The sequence below is a fragment of the Gilbertella persicaria genome (genome assembly GCF_025201335.1).
Source record: "Gilbertella persicaria strain CBS 190.32 chromosome Unknown B0P05scaffold_2, whole genome shotgun sequence".
NCBI classification, from domain to species: domain Eukaryota; kingdom Fungi; phylum Mucoromycota; class Mucoromycetes; order Mucorales; family Choanephoraceae; genus Gilbertella; species Gilbertella persicaria.
This window is the reverse complement of record NW_026251963.1, coordinates 341,674-363,457: the sequence shown is the minus strand read 5'-3', so window position 1 is coordinate 363,457 and position 21,784 is coordinate 341,674. Positions and strand designations below refer to the sequence as shown.

General features: G+C 34.4%; 8 protein-coding genes across 8 annotated transcripts; 7 read left to right on the top strand and 1 right to left on the bottom strand.

The window, feature by feature from the left end:
* Positions 1-868: 868 nt before the first annotated feature.
* Positions 869-3,116, top strand: B0P05DRAFT_522632 (6-phosphofructo-2-kinase-domain-containing protein). Its single transcript, XM_051575993.1, has 8 exons — positions 869-976; positions 1,029-1,048; positions 1,103-1,148; positions 1,203-1,786; positions 1,859-2,116; positions 2,195-2,263; positions 2,313-2,529; positions 2,579-3,116. The coding sequence occupies exons 1-8, from the start codon at positions 961-963 to the stop codon at positions 2,749-2,751; spliced, it is 1,383 nt and encodes a 460-aa protein (XP_051439361.1). The 5' UTR covers positions 869-960; the 3' UTR covers positions 2,752-3,116.
* Positions 3,117-4,320: 1,204 nt separating this feature from the next.
* On the top strand, positions 4,321-5,199 carry B0P05DRAFT_582910 (uncharacterized protein; the record flags this gene model as incomplete). The annotated part of the gene is made up of 4 exons (XM_051582208.1): positions 4,321-4,469; positions 4,519-5,003; positions 5,062-5,130; positions 5,180-5,199. 4 exons carry the CDS (start codon positions 4,321-4,323, stop codon positions 5,197-5,199), a joined length of 723 nt encoding a protein of 240 aa, XP_051439360.1.
* Positions 5,200-5,414: 215 nt separating this feature from the next.
* Positions 5,415-6,835, bottom strand: B0P05DRAFT_522617 (uncharacterized protein). The gene is made up of 4 exons (XM_051575992.1): positions 6,688-6,835; positions 6,611-6,630; positions 5,658-6,558; positions 5,415-5,612 (listed from the first exon to the last, which is right to left on the bottom strand). The coding sequence occupies exons 1-4, from the start codon at positions 6,794-6,796 to the stop codon at positions 5,560-5,562; spliced, it is 1,083 nt and encodes a 360-aa protein (XP_051439359.1). The 5' UTR covers positions 6,797-6,835; the 3' UTR covers positions 5,415-5,559.
* A 9,979-nt stretch (positions 6,836-16,814) lies between these two features.
* Positions 16,815-17,229, top strand: B0P05DRAFT_522613 (uncharacterized protein). The gene has a single exon (XM_051575991.1). It carries the CDS (start codon positions 16,974-16,976, stop codon positions 17,172-17,174), a length of 201 nt encoding a protein of 66 aa, XP_051439358.1. The 5' UTR covers positions 16,815-16,973; the 3' UTR covers positions 17,175-17,229.
* A 403-nt stretch (positions 17,230-17,632) lies between these two features.
* On the top strand, positions 17,633-18,209 carry B0P05DRAFT_522612 (uncharacterized protein; the record flags this gene model as incomplete). Its single annotated transcript, XM_051575990.1, has 1 exon — positions 17,633-18,209. A coding segment is annotated over one exon (316 nt), but the record flags the coding sequence as incomplete, so codon positions are not given.
* A 42-nt stretch (positions 18,210-18,251) lies between these two features.
* Positions 18,252-19,101, top strand: B0P05DRAFT_567898 (uncharacterized protein; the record flags this gene model as incomplete). The annotated part of the gene is made up of 4 exons (XM_051581164.1): positions 18,252-18,305; positions 18,352-18,499; positions 18,556-18,849; positions 18,893-19,101. 4 exons carry the CDS (start codon positions 18,252-18,254, stop codon positions 19,099-19,101), a joined length of 705 nt encoding a protein of 234 aa, XP_051439356.1.
* Positions 19,102-19,532: 431 nt separating this feature from the next.
* Positions 19,533-20,061, top strand: B0P05DRAFT_582905 (NAC domain-containing protein; the record flags this gene model as incomplete). Its single annotated transcript, XM_051582207.1, has 2 exons — positions 19,533-19,755; positions 19,799-20,061. 2 exons carry the CDS (start codon positions 19,533-19,535, stop codon positions 20,059-20,061), a joined length of 486 nt encoding a protein of 161 aa, XP_051439355.1.
* Positions 20,062-20,807: 746 nt separating this feature from the next.
* On the top strand, positions 20,808-21,596 carry B0P05DRAFT_522607 (uncharacterized protein). Its single transcript, XM_051575989.1, has 2 exons — positions 20,808-21,310; positions 21,356-21,596. The coding sequence occupies exons 1-2, from the start codon at positions 21,006-21,008 to the stop codon at positions 21,432-21,434; spliced, it is 384 nt and encodes a 127-aa protein (XP_051439354.1). The 5' UTR covers positions 20,808-21,005; the 3' UTR covers positions 21,435-21,596.
* The last annotated feature ends 188 nt before the right edge of the window (positions 21,597-21,784 follow it).

The following is a 21,784-nucleotide window of genomic DNA, read 5'->3' as shown; positions in this document are numbered from 1 at the left end:
AACAATGTCAAAAATATGAGTAAACCTTCAATAATGTGCACTAAAGCGACAAGTGATTTTCTAAAACACGGCAAGTTGATATGGAAAGGCTGTATCAGTCATCATTTATAAAAAAAAAGCACTTTATGTAACCTACATAAAAATGTACACCCATGCAAACCTATATAGAATAAACCTCTTATTTTCATTGGCTCACACGAGAACATGCTTTTAAGAAATGCAAAGTAAACTTTTCAGTGATTTCCCGCATATTAGTAACTTTCTCAGATGATCTTTTGATAGCTCGTCCAACACCAATTGGTGGGCTTTTAGATATCCAGATGGATAAGAACAAGGATAAATGTGTTTTGGAATAGCCAAAGTACGCGACATGAATGGAAAACATTCAGAAAGCTAATTTCTTCTTTATCAATGTTTGCTTTCACCAAGACCATGTACGCTTATTTCGGGGCTGAATGTGTAACTTAAAACTAGTGATCAGATAGCATTTTGTCGGTAAGAAGAACTTGTTAAATACATTAGAATTTTAGAGAGACTCCACTCCATAAATAATGATCATTTTTACGTAAACATATTGCTTTTGAAAGGCTAGCTTCTAAAAAATATCTCAATAAGATTTAAGTCCTTTATTTTGCAATGATCTTTAAAAATAGAGTGTGACACTTTGATTTTAGTAAAAGGTGTACAAGCTTACAAATAGAAAGAGAGAATAGAATACTATTTACTTGTTGTTCCTGAAGACTCTTGTTTCTTGCTGGAACAGAATAGGGTATATGATATCATAGTTTATCCAGCTGAAATGGACTTGCCAAAAGATATAAAAAAGGTAGTTTCATTGGTGATTCATACGCATTTCTTCAAGGAAAAAATCGGAGTTTCCCAAGTTAGATTTTATCATTGGGGAAATATTAATCTCCATTTTTTTTCGTTCTTTCTTTTTCTTTTTTGTTATAAACCAATATGAGTAGTTCAGCAAGTAAAGAAGTGTATAGATACATGTTGATTTAACTAACACTTATATAAAATAGATCTGCGTATTGCCTGTGTGGTAAATAATAATAACACATGTATAGACTGTTTCTAAGCAACTGCATTATTATAGATGGTGGGCTTACCAGCACGCGGAAAGACATACATTTCCTGCAAAGGTAAGCATGTACAAATATATATACAATGAGCTTATTTTTTTTTCTTGTATATAGTCAGTCGTTATTTAACTTGGTTAGGCATCAAGACTCAAATATTTACTGTAAGCAACTACCGTAGAAAACTAGCAGGCCTCAATTTACCACACACATTTTTTGATCCTAAAAATGATGAAGCAATGAAAATAAGGCATGAAGCAGCTTCCATGGCCCTAAATGACATGATACGCTGGTTTGACAAGGAAGATGGTACAGTAGGTATTTTGGATGCTACCAATTCATCCAAGAAAGCAAGAGCCTGGATCAACCAAGAGTTGACATCACGCGATATTCAAGTCTTATTTATTGAATCTATCTGTGAAGACGAAAATGTTGTTATGTCTAATATCAAGGACGTCAAATTATCTTCTCCTGACTACTGCGAGCGTGATCCTGAAGAAGCCACAGAAGACTTTATTAAACGTATTCGTCACTACGAAGCAACTTATGAAACAATAACAGAAAAAAAATTGACTTGGATCAAACTAATTAATGTTGGCAGCCAATATATCATCAACATGATTCGCGGGTATTTGGAAAGCAGAATTGTGTATTACCTAATGAATTTACACACGCGCCCAAAACGAATTTGGTTTAGTAGAGTAAGTGATAAAAAGGAAAGAATTAGAGGAGAGAGAGAGAGAGAGAGAGAGAGTATTTAACGCGTTTCATAGCACGGTGAGTCACTGTTTAATTTGGAAGATAGAATTGGTGGAGATGCAGGGCTGTCACCTAGAGGGGAACAATATGCATTGAAATTACCAGAATTAGTAAGAGAGAATATCGGTGATCGCCCATTGACCGTCTGGACTTCTTCCATGACTCGTACTATCCAAACAGCGAGACATCTTCCGTTCCCCAAGAAACAGTGGAAAGCTCTTGATGAGCTTGATACAGGTGTCTGTGACGGTATGACATACGATGAAATTGCGGTAAGAGCGCTAAATCCATTTCATAACCCAAATTTGGTCTAACGTGTTTTTTTTCCTCTCTCTCTTTCTCTGTATTAGGCTAAATATCCCGACGACTTTGCCAGACGTGACGAAGACAAGTTTAACTACCGCTACCGAGGTGGAGAGGTAATTGATAAATCGCGATTAAGAGAAAATATTAAAACAGATCACATAGAGTTACAGAGACTTGGTGTTAAGACTAGAGCCTGTTATCATGGAGTTGGAAAGCCATGAAAATATCTTGATTATTTCTCATCAAGCAACGATTCGTTGTATGTATGCTTACTTTATGGGACTAAGTCATGAAGAACTGCCGTATGCACCTATTCCACTTCATACTATCATTGAGTTGAAGCCAAAAGCATTTTCTTGTGAAGAAAAGCTATACAAAGGTAAAGGAAATAACAATATAGACAAACCGCCTTACATATATTTTATTAGTTGATGTGGGTGCAGTGGATACCTTTAGACCTAAAGGGCAGTTAGGCCGTAGACTGACCAATGACAAATTCATTAGCGCAGTGCCAGCCTTGGCAGAGGGGGCTAGTGGAGAAATCGCAGATTCTAATAAGCCAATTTTGCCCATCACACCTATCAGTGTCACACCTTGTTAATGTATTATTTATTGTTCTTCATATTCCCCTTTTTTCTTTCTGTCTCTAGTCTATTCAATAAACAATATATTTTGAACCTCCAAAGGTGTGATCGAACAACAGGGATCAGGGGGTCTAAATCGTCTCCACAATATTAAAATATATCTTTTTTGGTTTTTTGAGACATTGAGTGCAACCATTCTACAAAGTGTAACTTAATTTATGTGTTAGAATTGAACACAAATTATCTCATGCAAATCATTTTCATGTCAAATCCTTCAACAATTAAAATTGAAAAATACAAAAGTCAATACCTATGTTTTAAAGTAGAAAAAAAAAGCTCATAGTGTATGATATATATATAAAAAAAAAAAAGAGAGAAAAAAGGACGCGATGCCTTTCATGGCGTCCGAGTAAGCCGAGAGTGACATGTGGTAAACTGTTCCTATAAAGTAGTACATACAAATGATTTCTTAGCTTTGAATGCACCTAGGCAACTATTTGTTTTTCTTTTGTTATCTTGTATTCATCGTCTTGGCCGAAATAAATAAAATAAAAAGCTGATTGAACACCACTATAATTACCATTATAGGATTGAAGCATGTTTCACCCGATCTCTATGAATTTGCTAAACACTTTTACTTCAATATTTGATTGTATAGTCTAAGCGAAAAGAAATAAGAAAAGAAAAATGAGTATTTGTCTGTAAATGTGTTTAAGTGTATTTTATATCTCAGTGAAATGCTTTCTAATAAAGTTCGTTACTGATAAAAATGAACAATTGGATTGAACGATTTGTCACACCCATTTTATACACAAATGCAAATGACTCGTCACTTCTTTAAAAAAAAAATCTCAAGTGATAACATAACGAGATGTCAATTAAAAAGTCAAGCTGTCTTTTGTTTTTGGCTACAACCAATGCCGTCATTGTGATCTTTCGACAATACATGTGTATTTCCGCTCATAAAAAAGAAAATGGTACCTGAATAAATTAGTTATTGTAACCAGGTAAACTTCAAATATTATCCTTTATCTCTTACCCTACCCTTGGTTTTCTTAGGCAACTACCGAAACGGGACTAAGCAGTTTACTAATTTTATTTTGAAACAGGGTAACTATAATACTAGTAAAACGACCTATTGGATAAATGAACGGCATGATATTCATGTGCGACATTGTTAAAAAAAGAACACATTGTGCGTCTGTGCGTTCCTTTTAAGGCGATTCAACAAAAGGTTTCATTTGACACAGTCATCATTTGGCTTCGTCTTGTTTCTTTTTTTTTAATTTCGCCATCTTTCTTATTTCTACTTTATTAGTGAAAAAGGCGATTACGTGGGAAGGTTGACAAAGTTGATAAAATGACAACAAGTATCACAACATAAGGGCACACACAATTAATATTTTAGAAGTTTAAAGAAGAAAAAATACAATTTGCCGCCAACTGATATGCATCTAGAAAATTTATCTTGGTTTACACAAATAAAAAAAAAAGGTATATAAACAGATATTCTTTTCTTTTCTTTACTTCTTATTTCTTTCATGTACCCTATTCAAAAAAACCTATATAGTCATACTCAGGCTCCGATGACTCATTTTGCAAAGCCTGGATATTCATTAGCCAATTACGACCCTTTCCCATTTACCAATGCAAATTTAACAGACTTGTCTCAGGGAAGCAATCTCATCCAACCAATTGATCATGACATGGCAAAAGAAAACATCAACATCAAAAAGTAAGACATTCTATAGAAATGAAAAGATGTTTAGCTTTGTTTATCATAGACCTCAAAGCCCAGCTGAACGTCGTGCAGAACACAATGCTATTGAAAGAGCACGCCGTGAGAATTTAAATGCTAAGTTTCAATCACTTGCTCAAGCATTGCCTAATCTTATGAACTACCGAAGACCTTCTAAAAGTCAGATTGTTGAAAAAGCTCTTGATTGGGTCAAACAAAGTATCTCAAGAGAAGACAAATATCGCTATCAAATCCTCCATCTCCAAAGAGAAAACAAAAAACTGCTGGTTCAGTTACTTCAACAACAACAAGAAAACGCTCAAGTTTCAGTGCCTGCTGTGTATTCTGAACCAGGTACAAATTATGATTGGCACACTCCTCATCTTTTGACTGTGACTCCCAAAACAACTCCATATACAAGTGTTGAAGATTTGTCAAAGCAAGATTATTTAAGCTCTAGAAGTGATGATGAAGATAATACCAGTAGTAGTAATGAAGACGATATTGAATATCAACTTTCTCCTTCCTATTGTACGTATTTTTTTTTCATTTTAAAAGTAAGATTTTTTGTCATACTCATATGATTCAGTTGATGACAAACAACATGGAAACCAATGTCTTTTACAACATAATGATTTTATGCCCAATAATCTTTACTGTAAGTCTACCGATATACATATAAAGAGAAAACTAACTGTCTGTCCTAGACAATATCAATCTTCATTAGAACAATACACAACTTTACTAAAACAAATGTCTTTGGTTCAAATGGACTAAATGTGTTCTATATTGCATATAATTTATACTTTAAAATATATACTTTGATAGGTATATTTTATTTGTCATGCTTCCTTTTTGGGCATCTTGTATACTTTAAACATTCTATCATGTTGACTATGATTCGACTAATAAAAAAAATAACTTCTTTTTCCTTCTATTATCGCGGTATGATTATGCTAAACTAATAGCCGCTTTATTGTTAGAAAATGTAGTGACACGAATACATGTGTAGAAAGATAAATATCCAGACCGAATGAACGGAGAACAAAAGGGGGTATATGTACAGTTCTAGTCTAATACAATGGTATTACTTTGCCTTTTTTGATAAACCTAATCTTGGTCTTCTTTGTTGTGTATTTCCTTTAAATCACATTAAAATTTCTTTTATTTTGAAGTATTGTTTACCTTGTTTCTCTTCAAGCGGTTCAGTATGAATAGAGGCCTTTCTTTTTTGTTGTAAAATAGTTTCAGTATGAGCAGCAATTTTTTCGATCTCTAATAGTTCTTCTGCAGTCAGTTCATCTAATTCGTCAAAAGAATCTTGTGTAGCTTCAACAGAAGCCTTATCGTCATGGGCACTATGAAAAGAAACAGGCCGGCTATAAAATAGCTCAGGTAAAGCATTTTGGCTGTCTAAAGGAGGAGAATTAGGTTGTGTATCGGTATCATGAGAAGGAATCTCTGGTAAATCGTCTGATGCATCGTTAAAATGAGTAGAAACAGATTCAATTTCTACTAGAGCATCTACCGCATCATTTGAATCAAACGAAAGGGACGAAATAGGATGTGTGTCATCAAAAGACTGGTTGTAAGAAGCTATTGGGTGAGACGACTCATAATCAGAGTTGAATGGGGCCGTATCATGAGAGAAATTATCATCATCTTGCTCTTCTTCGAAAACAGGTGCTACATGAGGTTGATAAAGCCATTCCTCATCTTCTTCATTCTTGCCAGGAGAAAAAGAAGTGCTGGCAGTGGTATAAGTAGTGGCCTTTTCTTCTTCTTCAATCAAATTGTTCATGATCGAGTATTCATCTACTAAAAGGGGAGAGTTGCTGAGTGGTGATTTATCATCATCTTTGTCTTCCTCAATATCGAACAAAAGTTTTTCATTCAATATCTTTGAATGTTCTGCTTTTTGAGGCTTAATAGGATGAGGAGACGCCCAGGGCGGCAGTGGTGGTCCATCGCCTTGGGATTCAACCGAGGACTCTAGCGAACGCTGACTCGTGTTTGTCTTCAGTATCCAATTTTCGATAAAAGAACGGTTGCTTCGAATTGAACTAATTGAACTGTTGCGTGTAATCTAATTGTAGTTTGTTAATTCATGTCTATTTGTTTATTTCTTTATGCCTCACCAAAGAGCTTGAGCCTAATTCTTCAGCAACCAAAAATATATATATATATTAGAAACATATTGAAGAAACACAATTACCTCCTGAACTTGATACTTGGTCCTGTGTTCGCGTTGTGCGAGATATTGAACTTGAAGCTTTGCTAGGAGGAACTTCGCTCACTGTTATTGGTGTCTCTGAACTATCCATATTATTCTATTTGAAAATCGTAGACAAAAAAAGAAAAAAAACCCCCAACTTCCACACATTTGGCTTGGGACTGCTTTTGATGTTTGTTTGGATCAGGTACAGTCAAACCTATGAAAATTGACGTTTAAGAAAAAAAAAACAAATTGATTGATTTGCTAGCTGAAAACGCCCCTATTCCGGTGAGAATCTTTTGAGTCTACGTAAGCTTCGGTAAAGAATCGTTTACTTGTATTTAGAAGGCTTCCAGCTAGCGGTTGAGACGAGTTGCTAACCCACTTTTGGTGTTTTAATGCACGCTTTTAATTTTTCTTAATATAAATCATAGAGCATGAAAAAAGGTCATAGTCTTCAATGCAGAAAGCGGACTATGTCAAGTGGTAATTACAGCAAAGAGTTTTATTGAACATCTTAAAGTTTTGATTTACATGCATTTGATAGATTGCAGGTTTCTTTATCTGATAAACAATTTATTAGTGTAAATGCAATCTACTGATAAAACATCTTTGATGAATAAACTATACACTGTGAAAAAAAGTCACTAAATGGATCGAATGGGTTGAAATAAAATTTAAAATTATTAAACAATTAATCTTGCCAATACCTTTTAAGATACTTTTCAGATATTTGGACACCTTAATAAATTTTAAAGTTAAACAAAGTGGTCCATAACATACTTCGCTTTTTTGTCCAAATCGACGACAAAGGCACCGTGTATATCATCAAACATTTTTTGTAGGTACCGAAGTATTTATACATGTATAAATAGACTTTATAATGCCTTTATATGTCTGGAAAAAAGAGTGAGATTTGTATGAATTGTCATCTTTTTTACTGCTAAAGCGTTTATTTGCCTAAAGTCTTTGTTGCATGAATAAGGTATGTATTATCAAGTAGCTTTTTTGGATAGAATGCCTTGATAGAAAAAACACTTGCTTCACCTAAACAAAAAAAAGGTAGCGTTTGCTCATAAAAGTGTCAAAGTATTGGAAAATTTTATGATGCATTAAATCTGGTTCAAATGACTATATATCACCATATATCCACAGTTTTAATCCAATTACTTGCTTTATCTATAGTCAAGATGCATCCAGCTCAAAAACTACTATTCTATTTGTATGGTTCAATACAATTACTTCAATAGACAAATATCTGACAATAAATGATTTACGTCTAATTATACAGCCATTGTCTTATTGATAGAATGTCTTGAAATGAATAAAAAATCTTAGATATCAACCTGTCAACCACACTGAGTTGGTTAAATATGGATTGGCTCATCTAATGCAGATACTTGTACAGTATTAATCAATAAAATATATGGAATGATTCTAATATCTAAAGTTCTGTATGGAATAAAGATCTTTGCAGGTCATGGTGAACCCTAATGCAAGCAATTATCTATTAAAATGCGAGTCTTTTGTTGAATCAGTTAAACGCACTCTTTGTTTGACCTTAATTTTCTCGCTCTTATTTTGACATTGATAAATCAGCAAGAAATATCATGGATGAGCATGGATGAGCATGGATGAGCATGGATGAGCATGGATGAGTAGAATAATAGAAGAAATGTATGTGTTTTGGATTTTCGAAATTAATTTGCACCTTAGCGTAATGGATTTTTGTAAAAAAAAAAAATTTTTTTGTTAGTTTTTTGAGCATTTTTGACTAAATTTTTAAAATTTAATTTAATTTAATTCTTTGAAATTGATGACATTACAGCATAAGCGATTGAAGAAATCTTTCATTGAATGCAGAAATGAAATTTTTTTGACTAAACCTCTACTCAAATATGAAAGAAAAATACAATCTCTTACGCTGTGGTGAGAGTGTGCTTTTTTAATCTAGAAATAATTATTTTCCAAGAATTTTTTTCTGTTGACGCAAATAGCATACTTGCGCATTGATATTAATTTTGTCAAATCCATATTTAAAGTTTATTAATTTATTAATTTATAGAAAAGGTTGTTTTAAACACATGGCCCAATATGGTCTTTGACTACTCGGACTTGATCAATTCATAAGAATGGCTATATTAAGCTAAAAAAATCTAAGAGAACAGCGGCAAAAAAGAAATAGAGAGGAGAGCGTTAGTCTAATGGTGTGTCTGGGCTTGAGTTTGTAACCAGAGAAGAAATGGCAACATCTGGTTGGATGTTGGAAGGAGTAGATTTTTTGCGACAGAATGTTACATAGATGTAATTTTGGGATAAAAACAAATGCACAGAGGTTCATTGGATATTCCAATAAAGTAGAGAGAATGTAACTTTGAGTATTTCTGTGGGGAAGTGAATTACAAATCTTTGAAAGACAAAGGGCATAGTCAAGGGCACTTTTACATTCTCTAAAGCCATCTTGAGTAGTGTTTAAGGACAATACTTGGCCTTGGAGAAGCTTCTTGATGCATGTTTCGAGCGTTTTTATGGAAGTAGTGATCTGGATAATTAGGCAGTAATTGACTAGATCCGTTGGGCTGCCTGTATTATTTTTTTTTGTAAGGGAGACTTGCTCCAATTTTATTTTAAGTCCTTTAGACGTCAAAAGAGTGGAAGAAAAGACTGTGGTATTATAAGAACTAGACTAAGGAAAGGGAAATGAGCCTATGGTAGAAGAAATTGAGAAAAGAATAAGAGTTAAGAGAGCTTGATAGATACTTGAAATGGAGAGAACATCATGAGTAGTGAGAGAGGCACTGGAAAGGAAAGCGGAGGAGAGAATTTACGGTTCATAATCAAGGCGGGATTCATCTTGCAGCTTATTTGCTAAGCGGAAAACCGCCTTGGTTATAGTTTTGGAGAGGAATGGGTTTTCAGAAAAAACAGATTGCCAGTGAGATTGCCAGAGGGCTAGAGCAGTGCATGCAAAGATTTGGAAGGTACTTAAGGAAGGAAAATGGAGGAGAGAAACACGAGGGATAACAACCCGAAGGAGGAGGACTTGACGTAGGAGATTGACCGAAGGTGCACGGATGTTGGGATTGATGTACTTGGAGAAGACATGAGACCAAACAGCATACTTGGTAGGGCAGAGGAAATAAAAGTGATCAAGGGTATCAATGGAAGTAATGAGATTTGAAGGACAGTGGATACAAAAGTTATTAGGAATTGTACGGGGCATAAGACGATGTAGGTGAAAACGGTTGTTGACTTTGTTGTGAAGCATCCTGTAGAGGACATTGCGAACAGGGAGAGGGATCTTGAGAGACCAAAAGCGTTTCCAGTTAGGCGATAGGCGGGGATCAGGCGGTATAGGAGGGGAGGAGCTATGGCATAATTTACGATAAGAATGAGTGGAAGATGTAATGGGAAATTGAGAGTATGTAAGGGTTGAAATGAATGTCTGTAAATCAGTGGAGCTAATGTGAGAGATTGAAGGAAGAATAGAAAAGGAAGAAATACGAGGAGCAGGAGAAAAGAGTGACAGGACAAAGGGATTGAGGAAGAGCTTTTTTTGACGAAAGTGTAGTAAAGCGCGGTAGGTGGCCGATTCAAAACGAGGGACTTCTTGCCGAGAGCGAAACCGAAGGCATTCACTAGAAGAATCAAAAACAAAAATGTGATTACCTGTTAAGACTAGCATACTGGGATTGTGTTTGAAGTATTTATCTTTAGAAATAGGAGGGTTGGATGGAGGTGGAGAAGGACAGATAGAATGTAGAAGTTCAGGAAGTGGAAGGCGAAGGCAAACGTGAAGGGGGACATGACAATTGGAGAAGTTATGGGGTAGATAATCTATAGCTAAGAAAATACGGTTGAAGTAAGGAATGTCAATAGAAAGCTTTTTTCGTATAAAGGGGAATAACAAAGGCCAGTGGTAAGTAGGGTATTGTGGGGAACAAAGGAAGAAAGAGAGGGTAAATTGGAGATAAGGAAGTGAAGGTAAAGAAATAGCAAAAGAGTGAGGAACTAATAAAGGGTAGACCCATCGCCATTGAAGAGCTCTCTGTTGTAGATGAGGATCAATGACGCTAAGTCCACCTTGAGAACGAGGTAAAATGAGTGTTGAGAAAGGAATGGTACCAAAGCGGCTGCTGCCTTTATTATGGATTAGGACTACTTGTGCGACTCGTCAACAGTGAGGCGTGTATGGCCAACACCAACGTAGACCAAAAATATAGAAATCAATAGACCACTAAAATTTGTGATGCTTACACAAAAATTAAGCTAAAGCCATAAAAGATTCACAGTAATAGCTGTAGGTGTCAGGAACTACTCATGAATGCAATGGATTCACAAAAATTGTTTAAACGCCGCTCGCATTTATGCCGATGTGCAAGTATGCCAGTTGTGTTCTCAAAAAAAAATTTCTAAAAAAAAATAAAACTCACTTTTGATATACATCGAAGATACTTTCTATAGTCATAAAAAATAAAAGAAAAGTAGAAATTCTTAATTTTTCTGTTTCAAATTAATAGAAGAAGCCAACCTTTCAATTTTCTAGTTTTAAATAAATAGACGAGTCTACCGGATGATGATTCTACTGTTTTAGTTTAAAAGACAAATTGCTACCTGGTAGATTCGTTTTTAATTCAAAACAGAAAAATTGAAAGACAAGGTTTTTTTTTATTAATTTGAAACAGAAAATTTAAAAATTTTCATCTTTTTTATTTTAAAGTAGCGGTTTTAATTTTAAAAAAGTGTTTTTTATTATTTTCAAAAAAAAATTTTGAGTACACAATTGGCATACTTGTAATTTCGGTATACCTGTTGATATTTTTATTATTTTTGAAAATATTTTTTTTCTTTTCTTTTTTTGTAAGCGTATTACACGGATCATGAAGGCCTAAGATCTACGAGTATTTTTATACTTTTTTTTATTGCTCTAGCTAACTTTTTCGTAGAGTTATTGCAATCTTTGGGAAGGGGCTTTGAACACTAAAATTTATGCTTGGACCAGAAAAATAGAATAAGAAAGGTATGGCTCAGCATCTAAGCTTACTCAGCCAACGGGCGACACTGCTCTCAAAGCTGTTAGTTCTTCCTTTTTCTATGAAATCGGGCTCTAGAGCCAACTATACCCTTCCCTTAAATAGATTTTAGCAAATTCTAGTCAAGCAAGTAGCAGTTAGAAACCTTATTTGGAAAGCAACTGTCAGCCATCTGTAACGTCTTCACCTCCCAAATGACAACACCAGTAATCTGAACTCTTTCTTAGATGCTTTTGATCATCAGTTTCTTGAACAAGTTCACTCTTACAGCAGAATGATTGCTACGACCATAGCAACCATAACAACCATAATAGCGGCCATAGCGATCAAAAAAAAAAAATATTCTCAAAATTAATAAAAATATCAACATGTATGCCGAAATTACAAGTATGCCATTTGCGTACTCAAAAAAAAATTTTTGAAAAATAATAAAAACCACTACTGTAAATTAAATCAAGAATATTTTCTGCAATGACAAAAAATAAAAAAGAAGTAAATTTTCCAATTTTTATGCTTAAAATTTTAAAAGAAGCTTGTTCTTCAATTTTTCTGTTTTGAAATAAAAACCGAATCTACCGGATGATAATCTTACTGTTTTAGTTTAAAGAAGAGATTACTGGTTGGTAGACTCGGTTTTTATTTCAAAACAGAAAAATTGAAGAACAAGCTTCTTTTAAAATTTTAAGCATAAAAATTGGAAAATTTACTTCTTTTTTATTTTTTGTCATTGCAGAAAATATTCTTGATTTAATTTACAGTAGTGGTTTTTATTATTTTTCAAAAATTTTTTTTTGAGTACGCAAATGGCATACTTGTAATTTCGGCATACATGTTGATATTTTTATTAATTTTGAGAATATTTTTTTTTTATTATTATTTTTTGTAAGTCCATCACACTAATTAGGTAGCTCTGAGATGTAAAATATTTTCTATCACTCTAGCTACCTTTCATGTAGATTTATCACAATCTTTCAAAAGAAGCTTTAAACACTAAAATTTATTAGAGAGATATGATTCAACATCCAAATCTAGGTAGCCAGCAGACGATACTGCTCTACAAGTTTTTAGTCCTTCTTTTTCTTTGAAATCGGGTTCAAAAGTTAACTACGCCCTTCCCTTCGACAAATTTTAGCAAGATGGAAAAAAAAAAAAAACTCGATCAGGAATTTTTAGAATGAGCCAATGTAGGTCCGATCCAACCGAAGTGAGGAAAGACCATCTCTAGATACTTCTGAAGAAAAGAAAACAAGTTTACTAAGATGAAAAAGGCGACTTAATTTGAGGATTGTCCTCAAATATGCGTTTAATGTTGATTGTATACTGTGAGTGATAGAAAAGAGACACATTTTAGTATATATTGAGTAGTAAACAATCACTTATACCTATACCATTCGATGCGCAAGAAATAGGCGAGCAAGACATACTATATTACTTGGTGTTTTTGAGGCCCAAAGAGTACAGATGAGTTAAATAACGTATTAGTTGCTTACAAGTTGTCGTGGTAGTGCCTTTAACACGTTTTTACGATCAGTACTTGTCCATTTTATGACTCTATCAGCTTTTTTTTCTTTTCAAATGATTTCTATTGATGTAGAGTAAAACGCGAATGCGAGTTGCAAGTAATGTCTTAGAGCAGAGAGGGAAAATCGCCGGCGTTTAAATGATCAGATCTTCCTTGGTATGCGTCTTCCATTGTTTGTCCTGTGCTCATCTGTACTCTTTGGGCCTCAAAAACACCAAGTAATATAGTATGTCTTGCTCGCCTATTTCTTGCGCATCGAATGGTATAGGTATAAGTGATTGTTTACTACTCAATATATACTAAAATGTGTCTCTTTTCTATCACTCACAGTATACAATCAACATTAAACGCATATTTGAGGACAATCCTCAAATTAAGTCGCCTTTTTCATCTTAGTAAACTTGTTTTCTTTTCTTCAGAAGTATCTAGAGATGGTCTTTCCTCACTTCGGTTGGATCGGACCTACATTGGCTCATTCTAAAAATTCCTGATCGAGTTTTTTTTTTTTCCATCTTTACGGACCTCCATGATCCTCCAGATAAAAAAAAATGAATTTCACAAAACAGTCAAACCAATGGTATCATTCGATTCCTGGGCTCGAAAGAACATGTTTTAAATGAAAAAACGGGCTGATTTGATAGTCTAGTTTTCGAGTAATGGTCCATCAAAGATTGGTGCATTTTTGCCCTAAATATTATACAGAACTCGTTGCAAAAGAACTTTCAAAACATACGACATGCTATATAGAGTGCTAAGAAACATGGAAGAATAAAAATATAAGCACTTTATAATGCAAACGTAGAGGGGAAGGGGAGGGCAAATGAGCATAGAACATACAGGATGGCTATGGCACGGAGATTGGAATAGAAAGCAGCTTCAATTCTTTTTGTCGCTGCATCTAAATAGGGCTTTAGGCTCATACCATGCAGAACCAACCATTCCATTATCTCTCTGTTTTTCACAGCACTCGCTATCAAATTAAGCGTATAGCTGCTGAGAATGACCTTTCATCTTGAGAGGTCTTTTCTCGCAATAACTGCTCTTCTTTCCTTTTATATTTTTCTACTTTCGTACTATCGTACCAATTTTGTTTTTTTTTTATATTTTCTTACAATAAATGATTGTCAAACACCTCTTTTAGTGGGTCCCTCCCAAGAGCACTAATACGTGCGGCAAATAAAATCATTAAAAAAATAGAGCTTTTAGCTGAGAACTCCATAAAGACCCAGCTATTGGGCGTTGGCGCAGTGACAAAAGTTGTAGATCTTTGCCTTCTGAGTTTGCTAATACAAAGAACACAGAAAATTTGCTGCTAAAATATTGAGCAAATATGCAAACATGGTTGTGAGATTTTTCGCTCATATCTCGTTATTTTCATAGTACTATTGGAAAGTAAACACATTTACCAAAAACTAGAGCTCTTGAAGTACATTTTGAGTATTTGAGTTTATCAATCATTTTATCTTTCGTTCCGAAGCGTCCAAAAGAAAATCAAAGTTGTCAAAACGAGAATTTTCCATGAGTACTCTTTGGTCGAATGGTCATTTTGGTCATTTTTCACAAGTCGTCCCTTTTTTTTTTTTTTTTTTTTTTTTTTTTTTTTGGTCCAAATCAACTCCAAAGACACCTTGGATGTTATCCAACATGAGTTAAAGGCATTTGGAGTATTTGCGCATGTATAAACAGGCTTTACAGTGCCTTCATATGCCAAAGAAAAAGACAACGATCTGTATCAATTGTTGTCTTTTTCACTGTTGCAACATCTATTTACCTAGCGTCCTTATTGCATAAGTCAATAGCTTACTACCTAGTAGATTATTTACATAAAAACACCTCATTAAAAAAACACTAAGTCCCCCCTCAACCAAAAAAAGCGGATGTTTGTTTTATGAAAAATATAGAAGCGCTGAGACAATTCACTTTAACTTTATGGTTGTCAACATTCATTTTATTTTGGGATCTAATTTGTTTCAAAAAAAAAAGTGAGATGTTCAAAGTGGCTTAAAACTGCACTCGTCAAAAGGCAACCATTTAAGAAAGAGCTTTTCAGACTCCATTTATCGAAGCTTTTTTAGACTTTAATGGTTAAATAATACAGCTATCGACATGCTTGAATACTCGGAAAAATCATTGGAAACTATTCTTCATGAAGGTCATAAAAATGTCACTGTAGGACGAAAAACCGCAAAAATGATTTTAGCAAAGCTATTGCGTTCTTGACATTATGGGCTCTTAGACTGACACACAAAATAACTCATACCACTCTCCACACATCGTGTACATTTTCTATTAGGTTTTTACGAATTTAACATTTGAAATGCATTTTTCCTATGCTAGACTATCGTTTTTTGCGTTTATATTGCTTCAATAAAAGCTGGTTGTCTGATGAACTACAGGTGATTTTTTGCTTTTAATGTAAATTCGTAAGAACATCATAAGGCATGACAGATCAGAAACTATTTTGATGTTTTAATAATTCAAACATGTCACTCCTGATTATTACTGATACTATAAAACATATCTTGCGGATCAGTGATAGCTTTTTTCTTTTGTTCAAGAATGGGCATAAATGTATCGTTCTCTGCCTTATAATTGATATTTTTTGATATTTCACTCAGTACTAAACCAATGCATTCCTGATCCGGCTCTTTGTTAAAAGTCACGCCACACTTTAATAATACGATATTGATTCCCCCTCCCCTTTACAGCTATAGTCGTATTCGGATCGAGTCATATAGTCACACAGAAAAAAATCGCATAATTTCTATCCTTGAGCAAGTTCCCCAAAGCAAAATAGATTGACACGGTAAATCGTGCAGAATAAAGGCCAATATTTGATGTGGCCACTATTTGTATCAATCACGACTTAGTATTGCTCAGTCCTATTGTCGATCAAGCATGTAGTCGTATAAATGCAATTATGCAATTGACAAAATAATTCAACTACCCCCTCGTATCCGTATCAATATTTTACATAGATTGGTTAATGTCTGTTACCCTTCTATTCTCTGCTCTTCCTTATAACTCAATATAAGTAAATATTACTTATGCATCGCATGCTCTGTTTAATTTCTAAAATTTAATTTTGTTTTATTTTTCCACAACAAAATTACTAGGTATGACTGAATACTGCTACCATTTACAATTCTAGTTTAGCTCAATAAAAAGAAAATATATGTTTTTCAATAAAATTATTTATCATTCAATACACTGCCTCTTGATCAAGGGCATCTGCTGAACATTTGGCTGCATTACATTTGGTCACCCACATTTTGGATCTTGCATTGGTTGCACAAGGAGGGCAACCATGTTTGATCAAATCAATATTGACCCATAAACTATTACAAGAAAAAAGTAAAAGAAATGCAAAATCCTTTCAAATAAGAAAGAGGAGTAGTGCTCAGCCATGTCATTTTGCTAAGAAAGATAAAAATAGGCTGCTATTTCAATTGATGAAAAAAATCAAATGATATATATATATATATATTTTGTTCCTGGATATCGGAGACCGCTTTTTTCCGCCAAGCCAAACGATGAAACACGATAGTTTCATCCATTTTTTTCTCTCTCTCTTTTTTTTTTTTAAAAGGGCAGATTTACTATGGCATTAAATTAATGCTATATTCTACCACGCGGTATTAATTGCATGTCAAGCAAAGATGGTCCAGGCATTCGTATTGGTCTGAGTTATGCGTGAGTAAATATGATGTGCGCCCCGCATTTAAATTAGAATGGCCAGTTCTTTTTTATATGATTTGTTCAAACTGTTCAGCTTACACGTGTGTCTTAATTTGCTGCATTTTTTTTTCTATTTTTTTGCACAGCACATTTCGCGTCTTGTCAGAATATATTTGTGGTACGATATTTTACTATTCTTTACGTGTCAGGCTACAACTTTTTCCTTCTTTTTTTTCACACTAAGAAGTCCATAGTCTGTTTTCTATAGGACTAAATGACATAACATCTCATTGTGATCACATAATAAACATCAAAAAAAAAAAAAAAATACGGTAATGATGAATTTTGGCTAGTTGTAGTCTGACGGTAAAAAGTCGGATCGGGTAAAAACGAACCATTGAGTCAAAGGAAATTGAAAGAAATCGTCATTTTTCGGAAAAAGAATACCTCTTTTTTTTTATGTCTCTGTTTTACATTCCTTATCCATCTGCGTTTTGTTCCTATTGCAAACAAAATAAAGAGATGATGATTATCAGCATTTGTCCAATCAGATAATCAGAAAAGAGCCATTTGAACAAATTATGAGTAATGAAATTGAGTTTCAATTGAGGTATGACTAATCTTGAATATGTGTCACTGGAACAAGCTGGTATAAATACAACAATCCGCATTAATTTCTTTCTTTCCTTTACCTCATATTTTTCATACAAAAAATGGATCTCTCTTGGTGTATTATCTGCGACCGCCATTGTATTGATAACAATCTCTACTGCTCAGAGGCATGTAAATTCCAAGATATGACTGGTCAAAAAGATTCCAAGCCTGATAACATCTTCAAGTCTCCTTCGCTTGTCTCACCACCTACTTCACCTGTCCTCTCTCCATTCTTATATTCGTTTCAACCTTCCCATGACCGTCTTCGATCAGCTGGTCATATAACACGCACTTCTCACCACTATCAATATACTCCTTATCAATTCGTACCCAGTTCTCCTTCTGAATCGTCTTTATACGGTGATGATACCTAAAACCAACTACGCTCCCTCTTTCAAGACTATATAATTTTTTCTATTATGGGAAATGATGCTCTCGACATTATGAACAAAGCAAGAGACCAAAAAAAAAGAGAGAGAAAAACCTCAGTTGAACCTTTCTCTCTTTCCTGCCACTGACAAAAAAGGCTTTTTAATTTATTTGTATGCTAGACTGTGTATTTATGTTTATTTATATGTAATTCAAAAGATGATTGGATATTTAATCTTAATAAATAGAAGAATATTTTTTTTTAATTCTCTTTCTCTTTTTCTTTTTCTTCACCGTGTTTAAACTTAATGGAGCAAGATAGCATTATTTTACATTATCATGATGTTGTTATTCGACAATCTGTAAGTCCATTTTGTCTATAGGCTATTGTTGACATGGCAACGATAGGATCTAAATACTTTGACACCGGGACAATGGTTAAATGATACCATGATAGCATTTCATATGGAGTTTTTAGAAAGAACATTTGTACCCAAAGACGCAAAGTATTTGTTTTTGAGACCTGGTATGGTTCATTTATTGACATTTGCAGAATGTAAGTATCAATTAGGATCACTTTTGGGTTGATCAAACTGATAATGAATTTAACAGGCGACGTGATGCAATTAGAGCATGTTTTGCCTGCTAATATCGATTCTTATGAAGTGATATTCATTCCCGTCAATGACGGGAAGCCTCATGAAGCCTACAGTGGAACACATTGGTCTCTTATGGTCTATATCAGAGCTGTCAATTCCTTTTTTTATTATGACACATTAAAATTCAATAACCTAAGAGATGGTGAATTGACAAGCAGGCGATTACAGCCCTTATTAAAAACAGACCAATCATTTCATTTTATACCCAGTAGTACACCTCAACAAGACAATGGCTCTGATTGTGGAGGTAAATAATGATGATAGTGCCTATATGACTAAACAAAATCTAGTGTCTGTCATTGCCATCATTGACTATACTTTACATCAACTACTCAAAAGTCGTGGAAAAGAGTCTGTTCAATACAACAAGATTATGATGCTGAAACCCAAAGATATGTCAACACCTAAACAAGTTCGAGATAACATCAATGGCATGATCAAACGACTTCAACAGCGTTCTATATCCTCTTCCTCTTCAACCTCATCAAACAAGTCATAATAAAACTCCTCCCGCCAATCATATCCTATACACGATAAATTTTTTTCTTTTCTCCCTCACAAAAAATTTTTTTGTTTAATTCTTTTCCTTCTCTCCCTCTTTTTTGTTGGAATAGGTAGCGTATATGTTGCAACAGCGTTCTTGTTTGTTCTCTCCCCCTTTTTTTCTTTCTTGCTTTGATTCACGGTTGATAAAGGGGGCCGTTTTCTACTATGAAGGCTGAAAAAAATATAAAAAAAGACAACAAGAGTATGGAGATAAGCCACCCAATGTGTTATACTCGTGTTTATACACAACTCGACAATTCAACAAACAAGGAAGAAGAAAGAAAGAAAGAAAAAAAAGGAGGGGGAGGGACAAAAAGAAAATAACGCGACGCGACTTTGATAGATGAGAATGGATACTAACCCTTCTAATAGCCTCTTAATAAAATGAACGCTGACAAACTCTCCAAGCTCCAAGCTCAAGTCCGTATTGGTGGTAAGGGTACTCCCCGTCGTAAGGTCAAGAGAACCACCGGTAACACCTCTTCTGGTGATGACCGTAAGCTCTCTGCTGCCCTCACCAAGTTGAATGTTCAACCTATCCCTGGTGTTGATGAAGTCAACATGTTCAAGGAAGATGGTTCCGTCATTCACTTTGCCAACCCTCGTGGTATGTATCATTCTTTTCTTTTTCTTTTACTGATGATCAATAGTTTCCGCTGCTGCCAATGCCAACACTTTCGCTATCCACGGTCGTTCTCAACAAAAGGAATTGACTGAACTCATTCCCAACATCTTGAACCAATTGGGTCCTGACTCCATGGCTGCCCTCAAGAAGCTCGCTGAAACTTTCCAACAAGCTCAAGGTGAAAACGCCGCTGGTGCTGATGATGATGAAATCCCTGACTTGGTTGAAAGCTTCGATAAGGCCGAAGTTGAAGACAAGAAGGAAGAAAAGAAGGAAGAATCTGCTTAAATTCTTTGAATGTTGTGTGTACATTTAAAAAATCCATTGACATTGAAAAAATAAACCATTGAACAAAAGCACGCCTTTTTCATTTTAAAAAGAGAGTTGTACCTGATTTTTTTTATGTAATTGAGATATGAAATCAATTCGAATTTAAACAAGGTTCGAGTATGTTCATTTTGACAAGGGTAATTAGTTTTTTCTCTCAAAATTACTCAAGACAACTTAAACATCGACTATATTTCTTTAACAAAAAGCCACAATTAAGATATAAACAAAAAATTTTTTATTAAACAAGATTATTTTAACAAAGCAAACCAAGAAGTCCTGTAGAAAATAGATTAGTATCAAGTCAATAATAGACATTGAGGAAATTGTTATACAAAATTGTATTTTTTCTTTTTTTGGTTCATTCAGCAAGTTTAAAATAGGTAGCTAGGGTTTTTTCGTCATAGTCATAACGACTAAAGTCAAATGCCTGAATCATCCTTTGAAACAAAAAAGAAAAAGATACAAGATTGAAAACAATCTTTTGTTTTTAACTTACCACTTGATAAAATAACTTGTTAATGTAATAAAAGAAGAAGAAAAAAAGTAAAGAAACAGAATTCGTTTGAAGCTTATTTATGGATGTTTCGAAAAATAAATTTTTTTTTGCGCGTCGTTCCTGCTAATTTTATTAAAAAGCAGTCTTGAAATAATTGTCACACTGTCCTCAAAGAAATTTTCACCAGTTCCCAGTTGTCTTGGTGGCCAATGACCGTTTAGCCTGTTTATTGACCTTGGTCATAATTCTTTCATAGATCAGAAAAACAAAAATCGACTATGAAGTCATTGAGATACTTGATTTAGAAACAACAATGCCATCATTTTGTTTAAAAAAAATGCATATATTGTTTCAATTACTGCTTCTTCTTTTTGCTTTATTTCACTCTTCTTTATTTGTATAGATAATGGAAAGCAACAATTTAAATAACCCTCCACCTCCTGCTTATCAACAAAACCAAAAGCCGGGTCAAACATATTACCAGCCCCCAGAAAATACAAACTACCCTCCTCCTCCTAATCCACCACCACCTCCACCAGCTAATAATATGGGTCAACGATTTACTCAGTTTTATGCACCTCCACAGAACAAACGACTTGGGATGAAAAGAAGATTGTGTTCTTTTCTTTGCTGTTGTATCATCATTGGTCTCATTATAGGCCTTTCAGCAGGTCTCACCAGAAGAAGTTACTACAACACACCTTGTAATTGGTAAGACGAGATATATACTATGTAAACATATACTCATAAACTTAGTCGAACAAACGCTGACTGTCTTTATCGATATGGTGCGGGAACATACTGCTATTCCAACTGCCAATGTGCACGCCGTTAATTTACTACTAATACTACCTAATAAATTTTAAATCGTTATTGGCGGTAAAAGGGCCATGCATATAATAATAATCGTAAAGGGGAAAGGCATACAAATGCACCGTAAATTAATAGTTTGAATTAGGAGTTGTTTTGAGTGCTTTAAACAATGGTCTCATGGTCATTTCGACGTCATGTAGTGATATGAGATAGTACAATGGAACTCAAATAACAATAAGAATGACTTGGTTATATCTCGAGATACGTTCATCATCTCGAAAGAGATCTGCAAGGGTTCTTTACTAACATCCAAAAAGCCGATCTATTGAATCAGATTTCGTTTGTCTAATAACTCGTTTGGGGTCAAATGAG